General features: G+C 30.3%; 1 protein-coding gene across 1 annotated transcript in view; it reads left to right on the top strand.

Moving 5' to 3' along the window:
* ints2 (integrator complex subunit 2) overlaps positions 1-21,913 on the top strand; it is a 52,285-nt gene that overhangs the window by 15,087 nt on the left and 15,285 nt on the right. The window contains exons 10-17 of the mRNA XM_056466845.1: positions 1,547-1,618; positions 3,790-3,904; positions 5,753-5,821; positions 7,685-7,819; positions 11,608-11,784; positions 14,092-14,200; positions 16,776-16,880; positions 18,515-18,679. Of these exons, the coding sequence (XP_056322820.1) occupies positions 1,547-1,618; positions 3,790-3,904; positions 5,753-5,821; positions 7,685-7,819; positions 11,608-11,784; positions 14,092-14,200; positions 16,776-16,880; positions 18,515-18,679 (947 nt within the window). The remainder of the gene's footprint in view (positions 1-1,546; positions 1,619-3,789; positions 3,905-5,752; positions 5,822-7,684; positions 7,820-11,607; positions 11,785-14,091; positions 14,201-16,775; positions 16,881-18,514; positions 18,680-21,913) is intronic.

Here is a 21,913-nt window from a genome sequence, read left to right as displayed (position 1 = left end):
AATATGCCAGAAAAAAGTATAATTTAGTTCCACACTATTTCCCGCTATTCTCTACAAAGCACTCATTTTGGACTTCTGAAACACTACCATCAATACTAAAATGCTATACGAACTGTTCAAAAGAACTTGGTCAGTTTTATTTTTAGGAAATAACTACTAATTGTGATGATAAGCATGCTAATGATTGCCGACATCAGAAAGTTTACTGACTATACATAATATATATATATATTTTTTTTTTTTTTTTTTTTTTTTTTTTTACTGCCCATTGTTTTATTAAAGAATTGTCACAGTAAACTGGGAAAACTATTAGCTGTTTTTATAATATTTTCATTATAAATAAATAAATAAATTAGTTAATTTCTTCTTTTTCTTCTTCTTCTTCTTCTTCTTATTCTTCTTCTTCTTATTATTATTAATTAAACAAATCAGTGAAGCATTTCTATAATACTATTGACCTATACAGTATTTATTAATAATACCTAAATATATTTATAAAGTATACAAATAATTATTGTTAAATATTTATGTATTGTATTTATTTATTTATCCTTTTCTTCTTCTTTCTCTTCCTATTCTTATTATTAAAATCTTTCAAAACTTTTTTCTTTGAAATGTTAAACCTTAGAGCTTTTGTTTTGGCAAAAAAACTGCAAGGAAGCGGCACTTCATTTTCATTTATTTATTTATCAGATTTATTTATTTACTTATAAAACAAAGTGATTAAATATTTCTATAATACTATTGACCTATACAATACTTATGAATTATTTATTTCTTTATATTTTTTATATATATATATATATATATATATATATATATATATATATATATATATATATATATATATATATACGTATTATTAAAAATTATTCATAAATATTGTACACATATATATATATATATATATATATATATATATATATATATATATATATATATATATATATATATATATATATATATATATATATATATATATATATATATATATATATATATATATATATATATATATATATATATACACACACACACTCACGTCACTTATAAATAGCTTCTGTTTTGTACAGATTTATATTGTCAATTTAATAACAATGTGTTTGAAGGCTAGTTAAAAAGCAAACTAAAAAGTGGCCCCAAGACACTGACAACCCTGTTGTCATGAACTGCTCACATGAAAAGATCACAGTCCTGCGCATCAATTTACAAACCTATATAACCACAAAATTGTGCAAGAACAGTGTTACAAGCCAACAAAAAATAAAACTTTTTTTCTTTCAATAAAAGGGGGAAAAACTTACCAAATCTCCAACTTTTTAATGGTAGCCAATGTCAAAAGATGAAGCAAAAAATGTAATTCCTCATGATATGGCCCCTTCAAGTACAACATCAACATGAGTACTTTTCATTTTCTGTCATGATCTTGCCTGTTGTTGTTTTTGTTCGGTTCAGTTAAATACATCTTCAGTAGTTTAGTACTGCTCAGCTTAATTTTCTCAAAGCCCAAATGCGTCATCATTTTTGTTGTTTCCTCTGTCTGCAGCACTCCAGAACAGGAGCAGCTGATGGTAATGTGGCTCAGCTGGATGATAAAAGAGGAGGAGTATTTCGAGAGGTACGGCAAGCCTGGCTAGACAAGCCCTTCAAACCCATAACAACCAATAAATGCATTTTACAACATTCCAAATATGCCAGTTATTTTACGAGCTGCGTGACGGAAATCTTCTGGTGGAGCAATAAATTATGGGCAAGCAGAATTTTTATGCTTGCGCACCAAATGTCTGTTTATCCTTTAATCCAATCAGTTTTGATTTATTTTCGCATTCTTCATGTCCTGCAATTACAAGTTCCATCTTGCACATGCAGACCTATGTCTGTGAATTCTTATTTCAGATATGAGTTTTTCGGACTTCTTGTTCTCCACAAAAGTTAGAAAAGTTTATAAAGAATGTCTTGTATAACCCTTTCAACCCTTTCCTAATTGTATGTTAAACATTTCTTTTGTCCAAGGTTTTAAGGTTGGAGGTGATGAGTCTTTCCATTTATATAAAATTAACCTCCTTTATACTTTTGCGGACCTACTTTATACTTCCGCGGACCTCCGCTGCCTGTGCGCGCACCTTACGTAACGGACGAGGGTTTTATACCTTCGTCATAGTGATATTCTTTAAAACGACAGGGGCTGGTCAAAAGAAACCCACTGTAAAATCAAACGGGTAAACAGAGCACTATAAAGTTTCTGGAACTACGTCATATTATTAATAATATTGAAGATTTTTACACAATTTTAAAAAATTATTTTTATGAATTGTTTTAATGATTATAAAGATTTTTATAACCTTTCAAGATTTTTTAAATCGAACGTTGATGCGTCACTTGCTTTTGTTCATATCTCGGACAGTTTATTAAAGGATTAATGACAACAGAACATGGGTTGCTCTACAAAAATATTTTTTATTTTGGAAAGAATAAAAGCAAAAAAGTACACGTTTAAAAATACAGATATTTTTTAGATTTAACCCTCTCCACATTGCTCTCTGGGTAGTTTCTGTCCTATACTTGTGCTAAAAAGACAATAATGGTCCAACATTCATGACCATTTTCACCTATAAAGCCTAGAAAAATAGGGCATCAGTATATTGTAAATCAATAGGTTCAAATTTTCTTTTCCAGTTGTCAAAGGTATGAATTGTTCCTTCATTATAGTTTTTTTAACTATTTAATTGTTTTAAATTCAAAATTGTAATATATACATCACAGTAAAACCTATGAATGGTGGAAAACCATATGTCTGTAATTGTGTATCTGGGTCTCCACTTTTGCCATGGCCTCTTTTTGGCCTTAACAAACTTATCCCTCAGGTTTTTCCAAACTTTTTCCAAAAACTTTCTTCCTTTTTCACGGCTGTTGCAATTTTTAGTCAAAAATCATTGGTCGTCTGGTTATCTCTATGATCACGCATGAACGGATCATTAAGATGTCTGCACAGGCGTACCTGTTTCAGACAAAATCTCTTCAAAGTGTTTCAGATTCAATTTAAATCAAATGCAGCGTTCGCTCGCATCTCAATGTTGTGTGCTCCGGCCGAAATCATGCCGCGTGCACCCAAAGCGAACCTCCGCAAACACAGCGATGACGTCACATTCGCCACGTGCACTGCAGCGAACTAGCGAACACGTCGAGTATAAACCAGGCTTAAGAGAACAAAAAAAGAGACTGGGATTTATAGTTTTGAGTAGTAATGCCAATTATTGCTGTCATCAAAACAATAGGACTGGGTGTTTTTTCTTAACTAAGTCTACTACCACAGGCCCTAAAATAAAACCAAAAAAATATGGTTCAAGCACAAAACATTTACTCTGAAACATGCTCAAATCTTGATCCATTACACAATTTTATGCTTATAAAAGCGGAGAAAAGAGCATGAATGATAAAATGGAAACAGATGAGGTTATGCTGAGGTTAGGCACTGACAGGCTTTTTCAATTTAATAACTAATAAGCAGCTGATGGCTTATAAGTCATCTCTCCTGCAGCTTAGCGCTTCTCGTGACCCACTGTGATTGGAGCTCTTATCCACACTCTATAAATTTAGAGATAAATGCCCATCAGTGCACGGCCATGTGTGTGTTTGTGGTTAGTGTTATCATAGATGTTAAGCTCACTGTAGTGGCCCTGGGGGTTGCTATGTATCGGTTTCTTCAGTATAATAAGAGTGTTTATATTTCATTGACTATTTTTAACCCATTTCCCTTTACCCTTTTCTCTTCCTCTTTTTTTTTTCCAGTGCTGCCGGAGTGTCGGCCTCTTTTGGAGAGATGCTATTACTGGTGGCCATGTATTTCCATAGCAACCAGCTGAGTGCCATCATCGAGCTGGTTTGCTCCACCCTTGGGATGAAGGTGAGTTTAAGCTCATCAGCTGGTCAGTATGAGACACATCTATCTCTTCTCTCTTCTCTACATCACTGTATTTAAAAAAAAAATTTATGTGATTGTCAAGTAAATTTTTCCCCTGTAACATAGTTTTTACTGTCATTGTTTTAATCGTGTTAATGCATCTTTGCTTGATAAAAGTATTTCTTTCCAAAAAATATTTAAAAATCTTACTGAAACTAGACTTAATAGACATTTCAAATGAGGGCTATAACCTTGTAACACTATAAATGTCTTTACTGTCACTTTTAAACTATCTTATCTTTGCTAGGTAAACGTTTTTCTTTCAACAACATTTATTTTTAAATAAAATAAAATAAAAGTCTTACTGACCCCAGATTTTGGACAGTAGTGTTTAATTACAACAACAGAGTTTGTTTACTTGAAAAGGAGAATAGATATCTAATTAAGATATTATTGGCAACAAGTAAAAAAGCAAGTAACAGTAACAAGTAAATAACCTGGAAATGGTATAAAGAAGACCCACCAACTAAAGATGAATGGTTCAAAATAATAGCAGAAGTTGAGGAAAAAATGACACATGCACTTCCATTACGAATAGAGATCTTTGAAAATAAGTGGCTGGCTTTCTCCACAACAACAATATAATTACCCATAATTTAACATTTGCATAATTCTAGAGGTTCTGCATCATTGAGAGAATATTTTATACTTATTCTATTTATTTATTTTATTTTCTTGACGAGGTTAATTTAATATTTTTATATATGTATGTATATAGATATACATGTGTGGAATGGATGTATTTGTGTATATATGTATATTGCGTATATATGTATGTATGTATGTATGTATGTATGTATGTATGTATGTATGTATGTATGTATGTTTATGTATACATGTATGTACTGTATGTATGTTTATGTATGTATGTATGAATGTATTATTATTTTTGTTTGTTTGTATTGTTCCCACTGGTTTTATGTTCCTAAAAAAAATAAAAACGAAGTATAAAAAGAAACAAAAAACAAAAACAGAGTTTGTTAGAGTATACAGTAAATAGGATATAAATAAATGAGGGTAAAGATACATTCTAAAGTGGGATTTGTTTTTAAAAGGACCACAAAGATAAGTGATGAAGCTGTAGCTAAAACGTTCTATTATTTCTGCCAAAAGTTATGTGAGGAGACTGGGATTAGGATCACAATGTACTACTATTTTAAACAAGCATACTGGAGAGAGATTTGAGCTGTCTGGTGAACTGCCTACCTCAACATGTAAAAATATTTTATTTGAACTTATAATAGGCAAAATTGCTTTTTAATTGAACTAATTAGTTTTTTTGTTTGTCATAACCATTAAAGCTAATGCCTACAGCAGTAGGTCAGGGATATCCATCAGTGCGGCACTCCAGAGATATTAGGTTTTTGTTTGTTCCTCTATAAAGTCCAATTTAGCTCATAACAAAGGGTGTACTTAGTCCTGTTTACTTTTGGGCTTAAATGCCAACATTGGTTAAACTCCAGAAATAGTCCTCTAGGTGGAAACATCCGTTACACTTGGCCGGCACTGTAAACGTCTCTGAAGGATGCTGTTAATTGGTGAATTTATTGATTGTTAGTGTCTGAGAACATGCACATCCCACAGAAGGCTAAAGCACGTCTGTGTGATATGTAATTGCCCTTAGCGGAGTCGTACATTATTGATGTGGTACAGAGAGATGAGTCATGGAGGGTTTGTTTAGCCAGAATGAGTCACTTTTAGTATCAAATACCTGCTTATTGTCATGAGTTTGGTTGAAGTTTGGTTGTCTTGGAATTTGTTTTCTGACTTAAACTCTTTGTTTTTCCACAGATCGCCATCAAACCCAGTTCACTGAGCAAAATGAAGACTATTTTTACTCAGGAAATCTTCACTGAACAGGTGCCTCTTTCCTTACAGCGAATTAATGGTGATGCAAAACACTCATCGCAAGAGTTCTGGTATACTTCAAACTAAATAAGTAAAGCACTGAAATGAAGTTTGTTTCAGCAGTTTGAAACCACTCCCGAAAGTGAATATTTTGGGGGAGTTCTATTTGGCGCTAAACCCCTTTGAACTACCATTGGTCCATGATGATTTCCTAATCAATGGAACTTTGCCTTCTTTGACTTCCTTCGTATCCACGCAGAGTCAGACAGGAGAAAAACAGCACAACAACACTAAGTTAAACTGTTAAATTCATCATATTTTTATATTTTATCCATAAGCTGCAGAAGAAAAATAAAAAAAACATGCAAATAAAAGGCCACCAGCATTTAGATTTATTTATTCATTTATTTATTTATTTGTGTGACCTCTGGGGTGATTGTTAAATTAAAGACACAGCACATTGATTTTATATCACCAGGTTAAACTTTCTGACACCTTTATAACACTCACGTACCTTAAAAATAAATACAGGCCACAACTGAACATGGAGGATGGTCTCCGAATGGCGTTCTTCATAATTAAATGATGAATAGTCTTGGGCCTGTGTGTGTGTGCATATAAATAAATATATTTATTACCATCTCAGAGGATGTCACGAGTCACTGGCGTTGTAATTTTGGGGGTCACAGGCTGAAAAGTTTGGGAACCCCTGAACTAGATGGTCGAGTATCAGAGCTGGTACAGATGAGAGATTTTTTTAAGGCAAGGCAAGTTTATTTATATCACATTTCACACACAATGGTAATTCAAAGTGATTTACAGAAACAAGAAAATAAAAATAACAAAGAATAAAAATGATTAAAAACAGATATAAACTAATTAGAATGTGTTTAAAAAGAAAAAAAAGACATAATAATGCAATCTGTCAGACGTAGCACAGTGCTCATTCAGTAAAGGCACAGCTAAACAGATGTGTTTTTAGTCTTGATTTGAATGTGCCTAATGTTGAAGCACATCTGATCATTTCTGGAAGCTGATTCTAGCAGCGGGGGGCGATTCACCCTGCTTTGACTAAACTCTTGGAATTTCTATTTTACTTGATCCTAATGATATGAAGGATCTGTTGGGTTTGTATTTAGTGAGCATATCAGCCTTCTGGATGAGCTGCAACTGTCTGACTGTCTTTTTGTGAAGACCGATAAGGAGTTCAATACAGTAATCCATCCTGCTAGTCCTCAGTGGAAGCAAAGCATCTAATTCTAAAGGCACAAAAACAGATAAGCACAACCACATAGTCTGATATAGTCCTGAACATTGTTCCATTCAGTATCTGTTCATGGTAAATAGATAGCAATGTGACATGTCGTGGTGGTGCTTCTTACTGGAGAAAACTGTTTGCCATATATGAACCGTTTTTGTCTCACAGCCCTCGTTGTTGTTGTTGTTTTTTGTGTCGTAACATTCAAAAACAGTATACCTTCACTCAGCCTGTTCAAACTTCTTTTGGCCTCAACCAAAGAATGAAAAAGAACTTAGCTTGAAGCATACCATGGCCTTTACTAGCCTCTTTTAATAAAAAGGATATTTGGCACACCTCTGTGTTTGTGCGATCACTTTGACATATTGCAAGATCTGTGTAGGCACCAGAGCAAACATCTTAATTACGAACAGCTTGTCATATTATTACATGCACTATTATAGATATCCTGTCCTAGCAGATAACTTTGAGAAGCTCATGCCTGCCATCTGTCGAATACAGCAATCTAACAAATGGAAACAAAGGGCTTTTTTGTCGTTATGGATAAGGCATCTGTTAAGTATAGTATCAATTGCTGCACTGAGGCTGATATTAAGTGGATGTTTGTGTTGTCACAGGTGGTCACAGCGCATGCAGTGAGAGTGGCAGTTACTAATAACCTCAGTGCTAACATCACTGGATTTCTCCCCATCCACTGCATATACCAGCTCCTGAGAAGCAGAGCCTTCACCAAACACAAAGTGTCCATAAAGGTAACACAGAGAATCTCCTCATGTTGTTCTGACTGTGCTGTTTCGTCTTTGCTGGATTTTTGGGGCCATATTCACAAAACATTTTATCTTCCATGAAGAGTTCTTCTGAATAGCACAGTTTTTTTAGCAAAGACTTTTCTCTTAAAACCGATTCACAAAGCTGCTGAGACCAGCTTTTACTAAGAAATATAGAGAAGTCTTAAAATAAGAGTGGGTGGATCCTTACTATGGATGATGTCACTGATAACCATCGTCTTTATAAGCGATTTATTCATGGAATCCTTGTTGAGCACAGTATTATGTTGTCTATTATTATGTTTAAATAAACATAAAAAAAGATATTAAAATAAAGATTTTAAAAGGCAAACTAAGTGAAAAATTGCATTCTAAAATGTAGGTTCTTTGCTTTTATTGTTTGCACATTAAATAAAAATCTTCTTTCAGTATTACAAGTTGATGTATTTTCTTAGTAAATAGTTTTTAAATAGTGTATTCTAAATGTATATTTTGAAAAAATGTATAAAACAAGGGAAAATTTATTTTTGAACAAATATTTGTGTAATGAGAATTAAACAGAAAGCACGCTACCATCCCTTAAATATAAAATTACAGCTTTTGCCATCAAAAAGAAGTTTTAGGCAACCAAGTAAATAAAAGTGTGGGTCAAATGTCCTTTGACTGCCATTACAATTTTAAATACAGGGTTTTATGTATGAATAGGGTTAATGGAGTTTTTAATGTGATTTATGTGATGATATTGAATGTATTTGTGTTGCTTGTTTTCTGTGATATGTGTGATGTGTGAAAAGATGCTCATTGTGGTCAAAATAATAATAATTATATATATAAATAAATATATATATAATAAATATATATATAGTTCTGCCCTCACTCCGGTGTCTCTCTTCCCAAAGTTAGACAGACAGATAAACTCTTTCCAACACGTGAGATTGTGGGAGAATGCTGCTTTATTCCATGCCACATTGAGTATGTTGAAACAGAGTGAAACTATGTAAAAGATGTACATAAAATGAGCTATAGTTATCTATGTACATAACAATAACATCAGAGATAGAATATAAATACAAACAGATAATAAACTTACAGACAATGCTTCTACAGATGATGAGACACACAGGATGAGAGGATTGTAAGTGACTTCTTGTAAGGTATTCTTTTTTAAATGAGGCTAATAACTGATTCTAACTGTCAGAATGTATCTATGGCAACAACAATTTAAAAGAAGCTAAATGACTAGGCATTCATTTATGGATTCTAAATACTAATATTTAGTAGATGATCCAGCACATATATATATATATTTTTTGTGCAGATAACAGCCATTTTAGAATAGCTTGTGGTTTCACTGATTTAGGAGCTACTTTAAACACTAAAATGCTTTGAAAAATATTCTAAAATACAAATTCTAAATTCCTAAATTTAACACTGATTATTTCTCAGATTTTCTCCTAAATAAGCAAGCTGGAGGTAGTTTTAGCCTTAAGATGCTTTGTGAATATTTTTGCTCCTTGGCATTGTATTCTAAACTATTATTCTTGAATTCTGTTACATTTTATGGTTATGTAGTATTTTAATCTGTTTTTTTTTTTCTAATTGGTTAGATTTTTTTCTAAACAAGATGGTCAGGCCTCACCAAACTAAAAAATGACTTAAAATTATTAATATTATAATATGCCACAAATCCACAGTGTGTTTGTCAATATTGATACAACAGAATATAAAAGGAAAAAAAAAACATCAGGAGGAACAAAAATGCAGAGAGTCTAAAAAGAATTCTTGAAATGGATCATTCTTGTTATTGTCAATATGAAGCATCAAGGTCTTCTCGTTTAAAAATGTAAACATTGAGAAGAATCTTCATTCAATCAAACTGACTGGTAATGATTATTTGTAGCATAATCTTATCTTTTATAATCTAGTGTGTTTTTTTGTGGAACTTTTTTAAACCCAGAAGTCCCTCTTATAATATTAGACTAGTTAGGGAATTAATGATCAAAAATTATTTCATAATTATAGCACTGTTTCAGTATTTTTTTCGACTTCTTATTGTTCATGATATAATTTATCCTGTATTAATTTTCTCTCATTTTTTTCAATTAATTTTATTCTGTTTTGTTTCATAATTTTTTTTCTGTTTCCAACAATTTTTTTGTTCAGTGTTTTTACAATTGTGCTTTTTTCTGCTCTTTTTTTTTTTTTTTTTTTTTTTTTTTTGCTACATCTCAGCTTTTTTGTTTCATTTTCTGCTCTACTGCTTTGTGGTCCACCTTTGTTTGCCTATTTTTACCTCCTGTTATTCTATTCTATTATATTCTATTCCATTCTTCTCTATATGTTCTTTTTTTTTTGCTTGTTTTGTTCTGATGTAACTATTCTGTTGTGTTAAATTATATCATCTGGTTTATTTTCTATTGCCGTCTCTTTTTTTTTTTTTAGGTTTCTTTTTTTCATTATTATTATTTCCTTTAGTTGTTGTTGTTGTTCATAAATAAGCTGTATGAATTCGCAAACGGTTGTTATTATGAACTCCACACAGCAGCCAGTAACTTACTAATCATGCTCATAAATATGAATATGTACTGCACTCTTTCTCTCTAAACACGCATTAAAAATGACAGTGGCTAATAAACAATAACTAAGAAAGCAATCATAGCAATGTGGATACATTTGAAGTCAAAATTATTAGCCCTCTTGTGAATTTTTTTTTTAGTTATTTCCCAAATGATGTTTAACAGAGCAAGATTTTTTTCACAGTATTTTCTATAATATTTTTTCTTCTACAAAAAGTCTGTTTTATTTTAGCTAGAATAAAAGCAGTTTTTATTTATTTTTTAAGCCATTTTAAGGTCAATATTATTAACCCCGTTAAGCAATATTTTTTCGATAGTCTACAGAACAAACAATTGTTATACAATGACTTGCCTAATTACCATAACTTGCCTAATTAGCCTAGGTAAACCTTTAAATTGCATTTTAAGCTGAATATAGTATCTTGAAAAAATCTAGTGAAGTATTATGTACTGTCAGCATAGCAAAGATAAAAGAAATCAGTTATCAGAAATTAGTTGTTAAAATTATTATGTTTAGAAACGTTTTGGAAAAAAAAATCTTATTTCCATTAAACAGAAATTGGGGAAAAATATACAGGGGGGTTAATAAATAGGAACAGCACATTTATCATTTAAGAATATTTCTAACCTCAACTGTATTTACAGATTCCTTCACATAAAAAATCAGTCAACAAGTTAAAAACAACCTAAGAGCCCTCTAATTTTTTTAAAGATGCTTTACAAGCTTTACACTTATTGACCATGGCAAAAAGCAATTAACCCCTGAAAATTCTTACAATTCTGCCCCTTTAAACCCTGCCCCATGCTAACTACACTGCTTTATTCTGTTGACTCTGTTCAGTGCTAGTATTGACCTGAATCCATTGGGTTCTATTATCTGTTTGACTGTCTGGCTCCTCTCCTGACTCATGGAAAGGCACTCCATTGATTTAATTAAGGATGTGGTTTTTGAATGTGGTAGTGCATCGGCCGGCTGATCAGAATGTTTCCTCACAATTACATCGTCAGCCTTAAAGACTGGAATCTGCCTCCGCTAGAGTCAGTAAGCCATGTTATAGCTATCGATCTGCTCAGCTGGAAAGATGATTTAATCACCCAAGTGCCAGAGGTAGATGATTGGATAATTCACTTATTCTGAATGTTCTCTCAGAGCTTTTTTTTTCTTCTTCCGTCTTTCTTTTCTTGCTTCTTTTTTAGGACTGGATTTTCAGACAGCTGTGCGAGACGACCACTCCACTTCACACTCAGCTGCTTCCTTTAATTGATGTTTACATTAACTCCATCCTGACCCCTGCTTCCAAGACCAACCCTGAGGCCACCAACCAGCCAATCACAGAGCAGGAGATCCTTAATGTTTTCCAGGGCTTGGAAGGGGTGAGTTGAGGCTTTAAACGTCTTTTTATAGCTCACATTGATCACAAGATCTTCTCAAAAAGATAAATAAATGAATAAAACAACTGTGATTAATGACCAGCCTGCAGTAGCAGAAATCAACCCATTGAAATCAGTAGCACAGATATTATTGAAGCTTTTTTTAAAGGCAAACAGAACTGGGATTTTACACACATCATATATTCAGATTTTATTGGTTGGATAAAAGTGTTAATTGTATAGATTGCTGTCACAAAGCACTTTCTAGCACAAATTCAATTTACTAAAGTGATTTTATGTATATTTAAATGTAAACTGTCTACATTAATGTTGACAATAAAATAAAAATAAAATGTCAAAATATTGGTGAAAAAATGTCCTACCTACATTCATCTTTATATCTGAATGGCAGACTCATTCTGACCTTTACAAATGTAAAAAAAATAATATAATATAATATAATATAATATAATATAATATAATATAATATAATATAATATAATATAATATAATATAATATAATATAATATAATATAAGAAAAATGTAAATAATGTAATATAATGATAATATAATATAAAAATAATATGATATAATATAAAATAAAAAATAATATAATATGATATAATATAAAAATAATATGAATATAATATAATATAAAAATTATATAATATAATATAATATAAAAAATAATATAATATGATATAATATGATATAATATAATATAAAATAAAAAATAATATAATATAATATAAAAATAATATGAATATAATATAATATAAAAATTATATAATATAATATAAAAAATAATATAATATAAAATAATATAATATAATAGAAAATAATATAATATAATAAAAATAATATAATATAATAAATAATATAATAAAAAATAATATAATATAATAAAAAATAATATAATATAATATAATATAAAAAATAATATAATATAATAAAAATAATATAATATAATATAATATAATATAATAAAATAATATAATGTAATGTAATGTAATGTAATATAAAATAAAAATAATATAATATAAGAAAAATTAAAATAATGTAATATAATAATAATATAATATAAAAATAATATGATATAATATTATATAATATAATAAAAAATAATATAATATAATAAAATATAATAAAACATAATATAATATAATATGATTTGATATGATATAATATAATATAATATGATAAGATATGATATAATATAATATAATATAATATAATATAATATAATATAATATAATATAATATAATATAATATAATATGATATAATATAATATAATATAATATAATATAATATAATATAATATAATATAATATAATATAATATAATATAATATAATATGTGCTGGGCAAAGATTAATCACATCTAAACTAAAAGTTTGTTTAGACATAAAATATGTGTGTGTATTTTATATTTATTATGTAAATGTGATACACACACACACACATAGAAACAAAACTATACAAAAAAACTTTTGATACATAGATTTTTAAATCTATATATAATTTGTTACTTATACATATATATTTTATATCTAAATATAAATGAACATTTCTCAAATATATGCATGTGTGTAATTACAGTATCTATACATAATACATATGCACAGTACACACACTTATATCAAAACAAAGTTATTTCGGATATGATTAATCATGAATAATTTTTGCAGAGCACAATTATTCTATAATTGCACTAATAATATAATATTTAATATAATATAATATAATATAATATAATATAATATAATATAATATAATATAATATAATATAATATAATATAATATAATATAATATAATATAATATAATATAATATATGCAGATTAATGAGTAGCATTCATTGATAAGTAACAAGTGTAAAGATTTAAAAATCATATTTATTTTGTGTTTTGGCTGCTCTGTGATTTTTTTTTTTTTTTTTTTTTTAAATCACTCTTGGTATAATTATGCCTGACAGAATCTTTTAGTATATACATTATTCTTACACTCAAAGACACTTCTGTAGCTTATGGTAAAAATATATAATTATACAAATTATTGTTTATATTCTTGGACAAATCTTTCATTGGTATGTCTATAATTTCTAAATTAATGTATATTGATATTATCAATGTAACTGTACTGACATCATTTGACAGTTATTGGGCTAAATAGAAGAATTACACTGCATATTGTTATTTTTCTGTTTATTAATGTGAAGCTTCTTTGAAACATGCATTCCTGCAAGTCAAGTTTCCTTTAGCCTCAGTGTGACCTCTCTCTATCTCCTCGTCAATCTGTCTTTCTCTCAGGGAGACGGAGGGAAAGTTCGCTCTCAGTACACCATCACCACCCAGTTGCTCATTCTTTATTACATCCTGTCCTATGAGGAAGCTCTGCTCGCTAATACAAAGACACTCGGTCAGTATATTTGATGCTTGTGTGTGTATGTGTGTGTATATACAGCTTTGGAAAAAATTAGACCACATGAAAATTCTCAGGTTTTTTTGTATTTATGTTTTGCATACGTGTTTGAGTTTAAGCAAATTGTTTGTTCCATGAATTATGGGTGACAATTTCTTAGAAATTTACGATTAAAATGTATTTTAGAGTGTGAAATGGGAATGGCTCAAAATAAAAAAAGGTGCCAGGGTTTCAGACATATTTATATTTGTTTTTAGACAACATTATTTGACCAGTTGTGATTTTTCAAAAAATGCACTTTCCAAACATGTTTCATTCAATCAAATAAATAACTTAGTACATAAATAAAAACATTTAAATGTTTAATTATTTTTGAGAAATATTACTTTACAAATGGATACATGGTCAATGTAATGAGATGCTGAAAGGGACAGTTTTGTTTGGGAAACTATATATATATATTTTATTGTTTACTTATTTTAGTTTTTATATTTATGGTTATTTATTTGTAATTTATTTAAATTAAATCTATTACAGTGGCCCCTCGTTAAACGCAGTTATGTTCTAACAATAACCCGCGATAGGCGAAATCTGCAAAGTTGTCTGCTTTATTTTTTACTATACTACTTTTTATTATAGATGTTTTAAGGCTGTAAAACCCCTCACTACACACTTTATACACTTTTCTCAGATAGGCATTAATATTTTCACACTTTTCTCTCTTGTTTAAACACTCTCAAAGTGCCAACCTTCTTATGCCTCATTCAGACTAGCAGCGAATTTTTAGCTGCCTGTTGCTCTGGGTGGCAACCTACTTCAAATGCAGGTCTGTGTAGGTATATACAGCACAAATGCAACCGGCCTCTGAATGAGCTGAGAGAGAATGACGTGAGCTCTACTGGTGCTCCTATTGGCTGTCGCTCAAGAAAGTTGCTCTTCATTTACATACAGTTAAAGGATTCTCAACTTTGTCACGTCACTCGACACGCCCACCTTGTCGCTAGCGGTCGCTGTCGTCGCGTAGAAGTCGTCGCTGGAAGTCGCCCACTCTCCGTTGAAATGAACGGTTGCTTGTCACTTTGCCGCTGCGAGCTGCTTGAAGCGTGAATAAGGCTATAGAAAAAAAGTCTTGTATTATAGAATGAAACCAAAGATCGAAACCTGTTATCAGGCGCAAATATTTATCGCTGTCAGGAAAAAGTTCATATAGCTTTTTAGGTTTTGTGTGGATAATGTTGGCATCCAGCATAATGTTCTTTTTCTTGGAGTCACTGATCCACAAAACTAAAGCTGACTCCATTCTTAAGGGGGTTGCACAGCGGTTGCGCCATGCACATGGCAGTTGGAAGTAACACACACTGGACGCGCACGTTCGCATGTTATTTAAATGAAAATATTCAGATGGTATGTGTAAAATTTTTGTTAAGTTTTTTATTTTATTTATTTATTTATTTTTTAGGACAACAGTATCTCTAGCAGAAAAGATATCCAATGATGCCCTTTTAAATTGTAAAGAAATCTGTTTTTTTTTGTTTTGTTTTTTAATAATGAAGACAGCAAAAGTTATTGATTCATTTGAATTAATTACCCTGACATGTTAACTGTTCCAAAATATTTTAAATGTCTCCTAAAATAAAATGTATTGTGTTCAAAGCGGAAAAAGATTGTTGTTATTTACCCAGACATTTAAAAATAATATATTATAAAGCAATAATCACAATACCGTCAAACCGTGATCTTTTTATCCAAGGTTATCATTCCGTCAGAATCTTTTACCCACCCATGCCTACGGCTGACTTGCAACCCAACACTGGGAAACACCCACACACTCTTGCACACAGTCACATACACTACAGCCAATTTAGCTTATTCAGTTCACCTATAGCGCATGTCTTTGGACTTGTGGGGGAAACCAGAGCACCCGGAGGAAACCAACACGGGGAGAACATGCAAACATGCCAACTGACCTTGCCGGGGCTCAAACCAGCGACCTTCTTGCTCTGAGGCGATTGTGCTACTCACTGCGCTACCGTGCTGCACAGCAACAATGTTTTTCAGCGTTTTTGTTTATAGACGTCATATGCTTTGTTGCTCTTTTACAACCTTTTCCTTTTGTTTTAATTTGAAACTATTCAATTATCAAACGATACTCTCTGCGCAACACGGCTTAATCATTTCATCCCCAGTTAATCTGATGCAGTCATGCTTATGTAAGTTCCTGCCTTGCCACCCAGAGTGCAGTTATAACATTAGGATGAGCTTAGCTTCCTCTGCATATTAAATTGCTTTAAACTCGCACCAATCACCTGCAGTTTGACTTTGCTTTGGAAGCCTCTCATCGGTTATTAGAGCGGTTCCTCTTCACTGTTTATGCACACAGCTCTTCCCAAAGTGCCGTGCTTATTTAATCTCTCTCTCTCTCGCTCTCTGCTCCTCTATCATTCTGGAGTAATGACGCCCTTTGGCTGTGCTAATGAACTGGAATACAATGAAAAATCACCTGTACATGAGCCGCACCACAGAGGCCTATTTTTAACAAACAGCCTGATAACCAAATGTTCTTTCCTTCCAGCACTTATGCAGAAGAAACCCAAATCATACTCTGCTGCCCTCATGGTCCAGATTCCCATTAAACACCTCATCCGACAGGCTCAAGGACTGCAGCAGGAGCTGGGAGGTAAAGGACACCTGTTTGACCTCAAAGGAACTTGTAATGAAATATGGCGACTAGCAGATGAGAAGAGAATTGTATACAGTTGCATCACTAGATGCAGTTGTTTGTTTTACGTGACATTGCAGTTTTTTCTCTCATGACATCGATGCTTGTTATTGTTTTTAAATATGTTATTGAAAATATTATATTATATTATATTATATTATATTATATTATATTATATTATATATTATATTATATATTATATTATATAATATTACATTATATTATATTATATCATATCATATATTATTTTATATTATATTATATTATTTTATATTATATATTATATTATATTATTTTATATTATATTAAATTATATTATTTTATATTACATTATTTTATATTATATTATATTATATTGTATTATATTGTATTATATTATATTATATTATATAATTTTAAATTATATTATATTATTTTATATTATATTATTTTATATTATTTTATATTATTTATATTATATTATATTATATTATATTATATTATATTATATTATATTATATTATATTATATTATAATGATTAATCACATCCAAAATAAAGGTAAATTTATTTGTGTGTACTGTGTTTATTTTGGCATATATAAATATATGCATTACTGTATTGTATAAAATATTTGTTTATTGTATAATTTTTTACCTATAATACAAATTAAATATGAATATATATGTAAATATATTTATTTTAAATATTTTTGGATTTTATGTACAGTACGTTTGTGTGTATATATACACATGTATACATAAATATACACAGTACACGTATATATTATGAACATACATAAATACATACTTGAATGTGATTAATCATTTGAAAGCATTATATTATATTATATTATATTATATTATATTATATTATATTATATTATATTATATTATATTGTATTACATTACATTATATTACATTATATTACATTATATTACATTATTTTATATTATATTGTATTATTTTATATTATATTATATCATATCATATATTATATTATATTATATTATATTATATCATTTTAAATTATATTATATCATATCATATCATATATTATATTATTTTATATTATATTATATTATTTTATATTATATTATATCATATCATATATTATATTATATTATATTATATTATATTATATTATATTATATTATATTATATTATATTATATTATATTATATTATATTATATTATGATCCATCAGAAATTATTGGTACGGTTTGTGCTATGCTTAGAAAAAAATGCCTACAGAACAATTTAAAGAACAATAAACATATTTATTGATTACCAAACACCTGACAATGCAACAGCTTCACACATATGACTGTATATTTGCATGTTCTCTCATTAATTAAATAAAAGTAGGGCATTTTGAAAATTGTATGTTCAAATAAATGGCTTAAGAAAATAAAGAGAAAAAGCTTAAATTTCCCCTTTTCCTATTTTATATGTCGTCTCAAAAGTCTCAACCAGTTATGCAGATAAAAGTTGTCAACACATCTTAACAACTGAGCAGTTTAAAAGTATTGATTACTTTTGTTTACATTAGGCTTGCAATACTGTGCTTATACTTACAATAATGTGCTATTAATTTTGTTTTTCCATCATCAGTCTTGCATTCTGCGCTTCTTCGTCTACTGGCCACCAACTATCCTCACCTGTGCATGGTGGAGGACTGGATCAGTGAAGAGGAAGTGACCGGGACTCTGCCTTTGCTGAGGAAGATGCTGCTGACATCATCATCCTGCAAATACTCACAAGCTCAGCTACGAGAGGGTACAAACAATACACCCGCTTAGTTATACACCAAATGTAGAAAATTGCATTCCTGATATGCATCAAATTGACTGCATTTTCAAAATGTGATGCATAAATTGAAAATCATTTTGATAGATTAAAACAATACTTTCAGCATTTTTCAATAGTAAAGAATGCTAATAGATATTAATTGTTAATTCCTGATAAAAGTCACAAAAAAAGACTTGCATTTAACATCAAGAAAGCTAAATATGTGCCATGCATGCAAACATTTGATTTATGTGAGTGCATGTATAGCTTTTATAGGTGGGCATAGATAATTTTTTTTTAATCTAGATTATTCTCACTGTAATCTTGTAATTAATTTAGATTAATGTAGATTAAAAAGGCTAATTTTAATTCTGCCGAAGGCATTCAGAATATGTGTGCTACCCAAATAATGTCTAAAAGTAAGTCTTTGAGAATGGGTTTCTCAAGCCAGGTGGCGCATTAGACCAGGGGCTCATCTCCTGTTTCCAAAATGCATCACAAACTGCTTGAGAAATTGATCTACTCTGATAATTGGTGATGAAAATAAATTGTTCAATAAGATGTACTTGTGTTTACTAACTGTTTATTCAGTTAAACATGAATTTTGAACTGTAGGCCTACATAAGCTTCAGCTCCAAACAGCAAATTTATTTATTTATTTATTTATTTATTTATTTTTGATTACCTTAATCCGACTAAAGTCATAACTGAAATAAACAGAAATGGAATTAAGACGTGGAGTATGCATATATTAGTGGTATTAATTAAGTAAACACCGCAATCAAACTATTACCGTCATGTAGAACTTTTTGCCAAATTTTCTGACAAGATCCACACACACGGCTGTCAGTAAAGGACCGCACACACACACATCGCGAAATGCAGAAGTTTTTTCTTTCCATTTGGCATGCGGTGTTAAATTCCATAACACTTTCACCAGTCCTTACTCTTTATTTGCGTCTAATACCCCAGTTTGTCACGGGGCATGAATGAAATGTTCATGAGTGAAGGTGAAATTGCCGAACTGCAGTTAAAGTCTAAATTAGAGGAAACTCTTACATGAAAGCACTTCACGTAAAAACCTTAATTATATTATTGTCTATTAAGGCAAATAACTAGATTACAGATGTCCATGTAAACGTAGTCAGTAGTGTCTTCGAAGTAAGTGAAAGATCCAGAAGGACATCCTGCTGATTTGATTCAGAAGGGCACTTTTTTTGTCAGACGGCTCACCGGTTTGACTTTCATTCATTTTAAAAAGCACCCGGTCCAATTTATTTGTGTATGTTTTACTCAAAAGTATAAACTCTACAGGTGCCCGATATTTAGATGTGGAGCTAACATTAATCAGATTTACTCTAGTGAACTGCATCCATGGTAGCACGTCACGTTTGATGTGGTAATTTCACAGTAGTAATACACACAGGTTCGAAGACTCGTTCTCGCCACCTACAGTGCAATTCGTCCAGGTATACATCCATGCTAAAATATCAAGGTTAAAGTCATCATAGCTTGTGTAGAATAGTCCCAGCTCCCAACTCAACTGGGAATGGATTAATGGCGATATTTTTTTCATCGCACGATAAGAGTCTCACGTTAACGCTGATAATGGCCCACCACTAATAGCTTTACATTTATTTCTGAACAAAATATGGAAACGTGACTTATATACTCACACAACTTTATATATGTTTGATTTTTAGTAGTTTAGTGGTTTGTTGTGCTATTTAAAAAATATGATAAGAAAATAAAATAATAAAACGGAATGGCGTAGTATCATACATAAATAATTTGAATAAAAAGCTGTCGCTCAGGTGGATTCTGTCAAGCAATTAGCACGTCTCTTCAGTATGACATGTTTCTCAAGCAAATTTCACACTACAGTAAACCAGAAAACCGCTGCACTCTATATTGAGAAGCAAAAAGCCCTTTGGCACTGGAGGAGATCACAAGTGTTTATTATGGTCTATGATATGAATAGTTTGTTGTTGTAGTCTGACCTTTCATGTGCATGACTCAGTTTTGCACCTGTGGAGTAATGAGCCTGAAGGTGTTTGTGTATTCATACATCGCTGCTCTGACAGGCCTGTTTCTCCACAGGGCTCTTGTATTCGCAGACGGTGACCGGCTTATTCTATGTCCAATGATATGGAAACAGAACCAGCGATATTGACATCTTATTGACAATATTGAAAAGCAATATCTACATCTAAAATCTATCAATGAAAAACACTGCTTGCACCTGTCAGTTCTTTGGGCCTGTTGACTTTCCATTTTTTCAGTCTAATGTAATGAAAACATCCAAAACACACTTAAGTATTTTTGTCACACTTTATTAAGCGGTGTCTGTAGATTAAGTGTCTGTAGATTTTAATTGCAATACATTTTTTAGAAGATTAAAACAAGCGTTTTGAATCTGACTTCATGCACTGTATGCACATTTGCGCATATCTAATTATGTAACTCATTAGCATTTTTTAGTCATATATTATTTATTTTATATTTAAACACTGGTTTATATATTTAATTTTAATGTAATGATAATTCTAATGTAATGAAAACACCTACAGTACATACACACACATACACACACACACACACACACAATTTTTTTGGTCATAATTAAGCTTAAGATTTTAATTACAAGACACATTTTTAAAGGATGAAAAATAGCGTTTTGAATCTGATTTTATGCAAATATGCACATATTTAATTATACAAATTATTTTCATGTTTGAATTACTTAATGTTTAATATATATTTGAACACGAGTTTATATAATATTTAGTTTTATCTTATTATTTATTTTTTTACCCTGACTTCATGCGATGTATGGAAATTTGTGCTCATCTAATTATATAACTCATCTGCATATTTGCGTTATATATTATGTGTTGTATATTTGAACACGTGAGTTTATATATTTAATTTTGATGTATTGATTACTCTAATGTAATGAAAACAAATATAAGAAAATATATTTTTGTCACCCTTAATTAATCTTAAGATTTTAATTACAAGACATTTTTAAAGGATGAAAACTAGTGTTTTGAATCAGACTTCATGCAATATATGCAAATTTGCACATATCTAATTATAAAACTCATTTGCATATTTGAGTTATTTATTATTAGTTATATATTTAAAGACATAAGTTTATATATTTAATTTTAATATATTGATAATTCTAATGTAATGAAAACATCCACAAACTTAAATACA

The sequence above is a fragment of the Danio aesculapii genome, chromosome 10, assembly GCF_903798145.1.
Source record: "Danio aesculapii chromosome 10, fDanAes4.1, whole genome shotgun sequence".
NCBI classification, from domain to species: domain Eukaryota; kingdom Metazoa; phylum Chordata; class Actinopteri; order Cypriniformes; family Danionidae; genus Danio; species Danio aesculapii.
The sequence above is the reverse complement of the archived record's forward strand: the minus strand, read 5'-3'. Positions and strand labels throughout refer to the sequence as shown.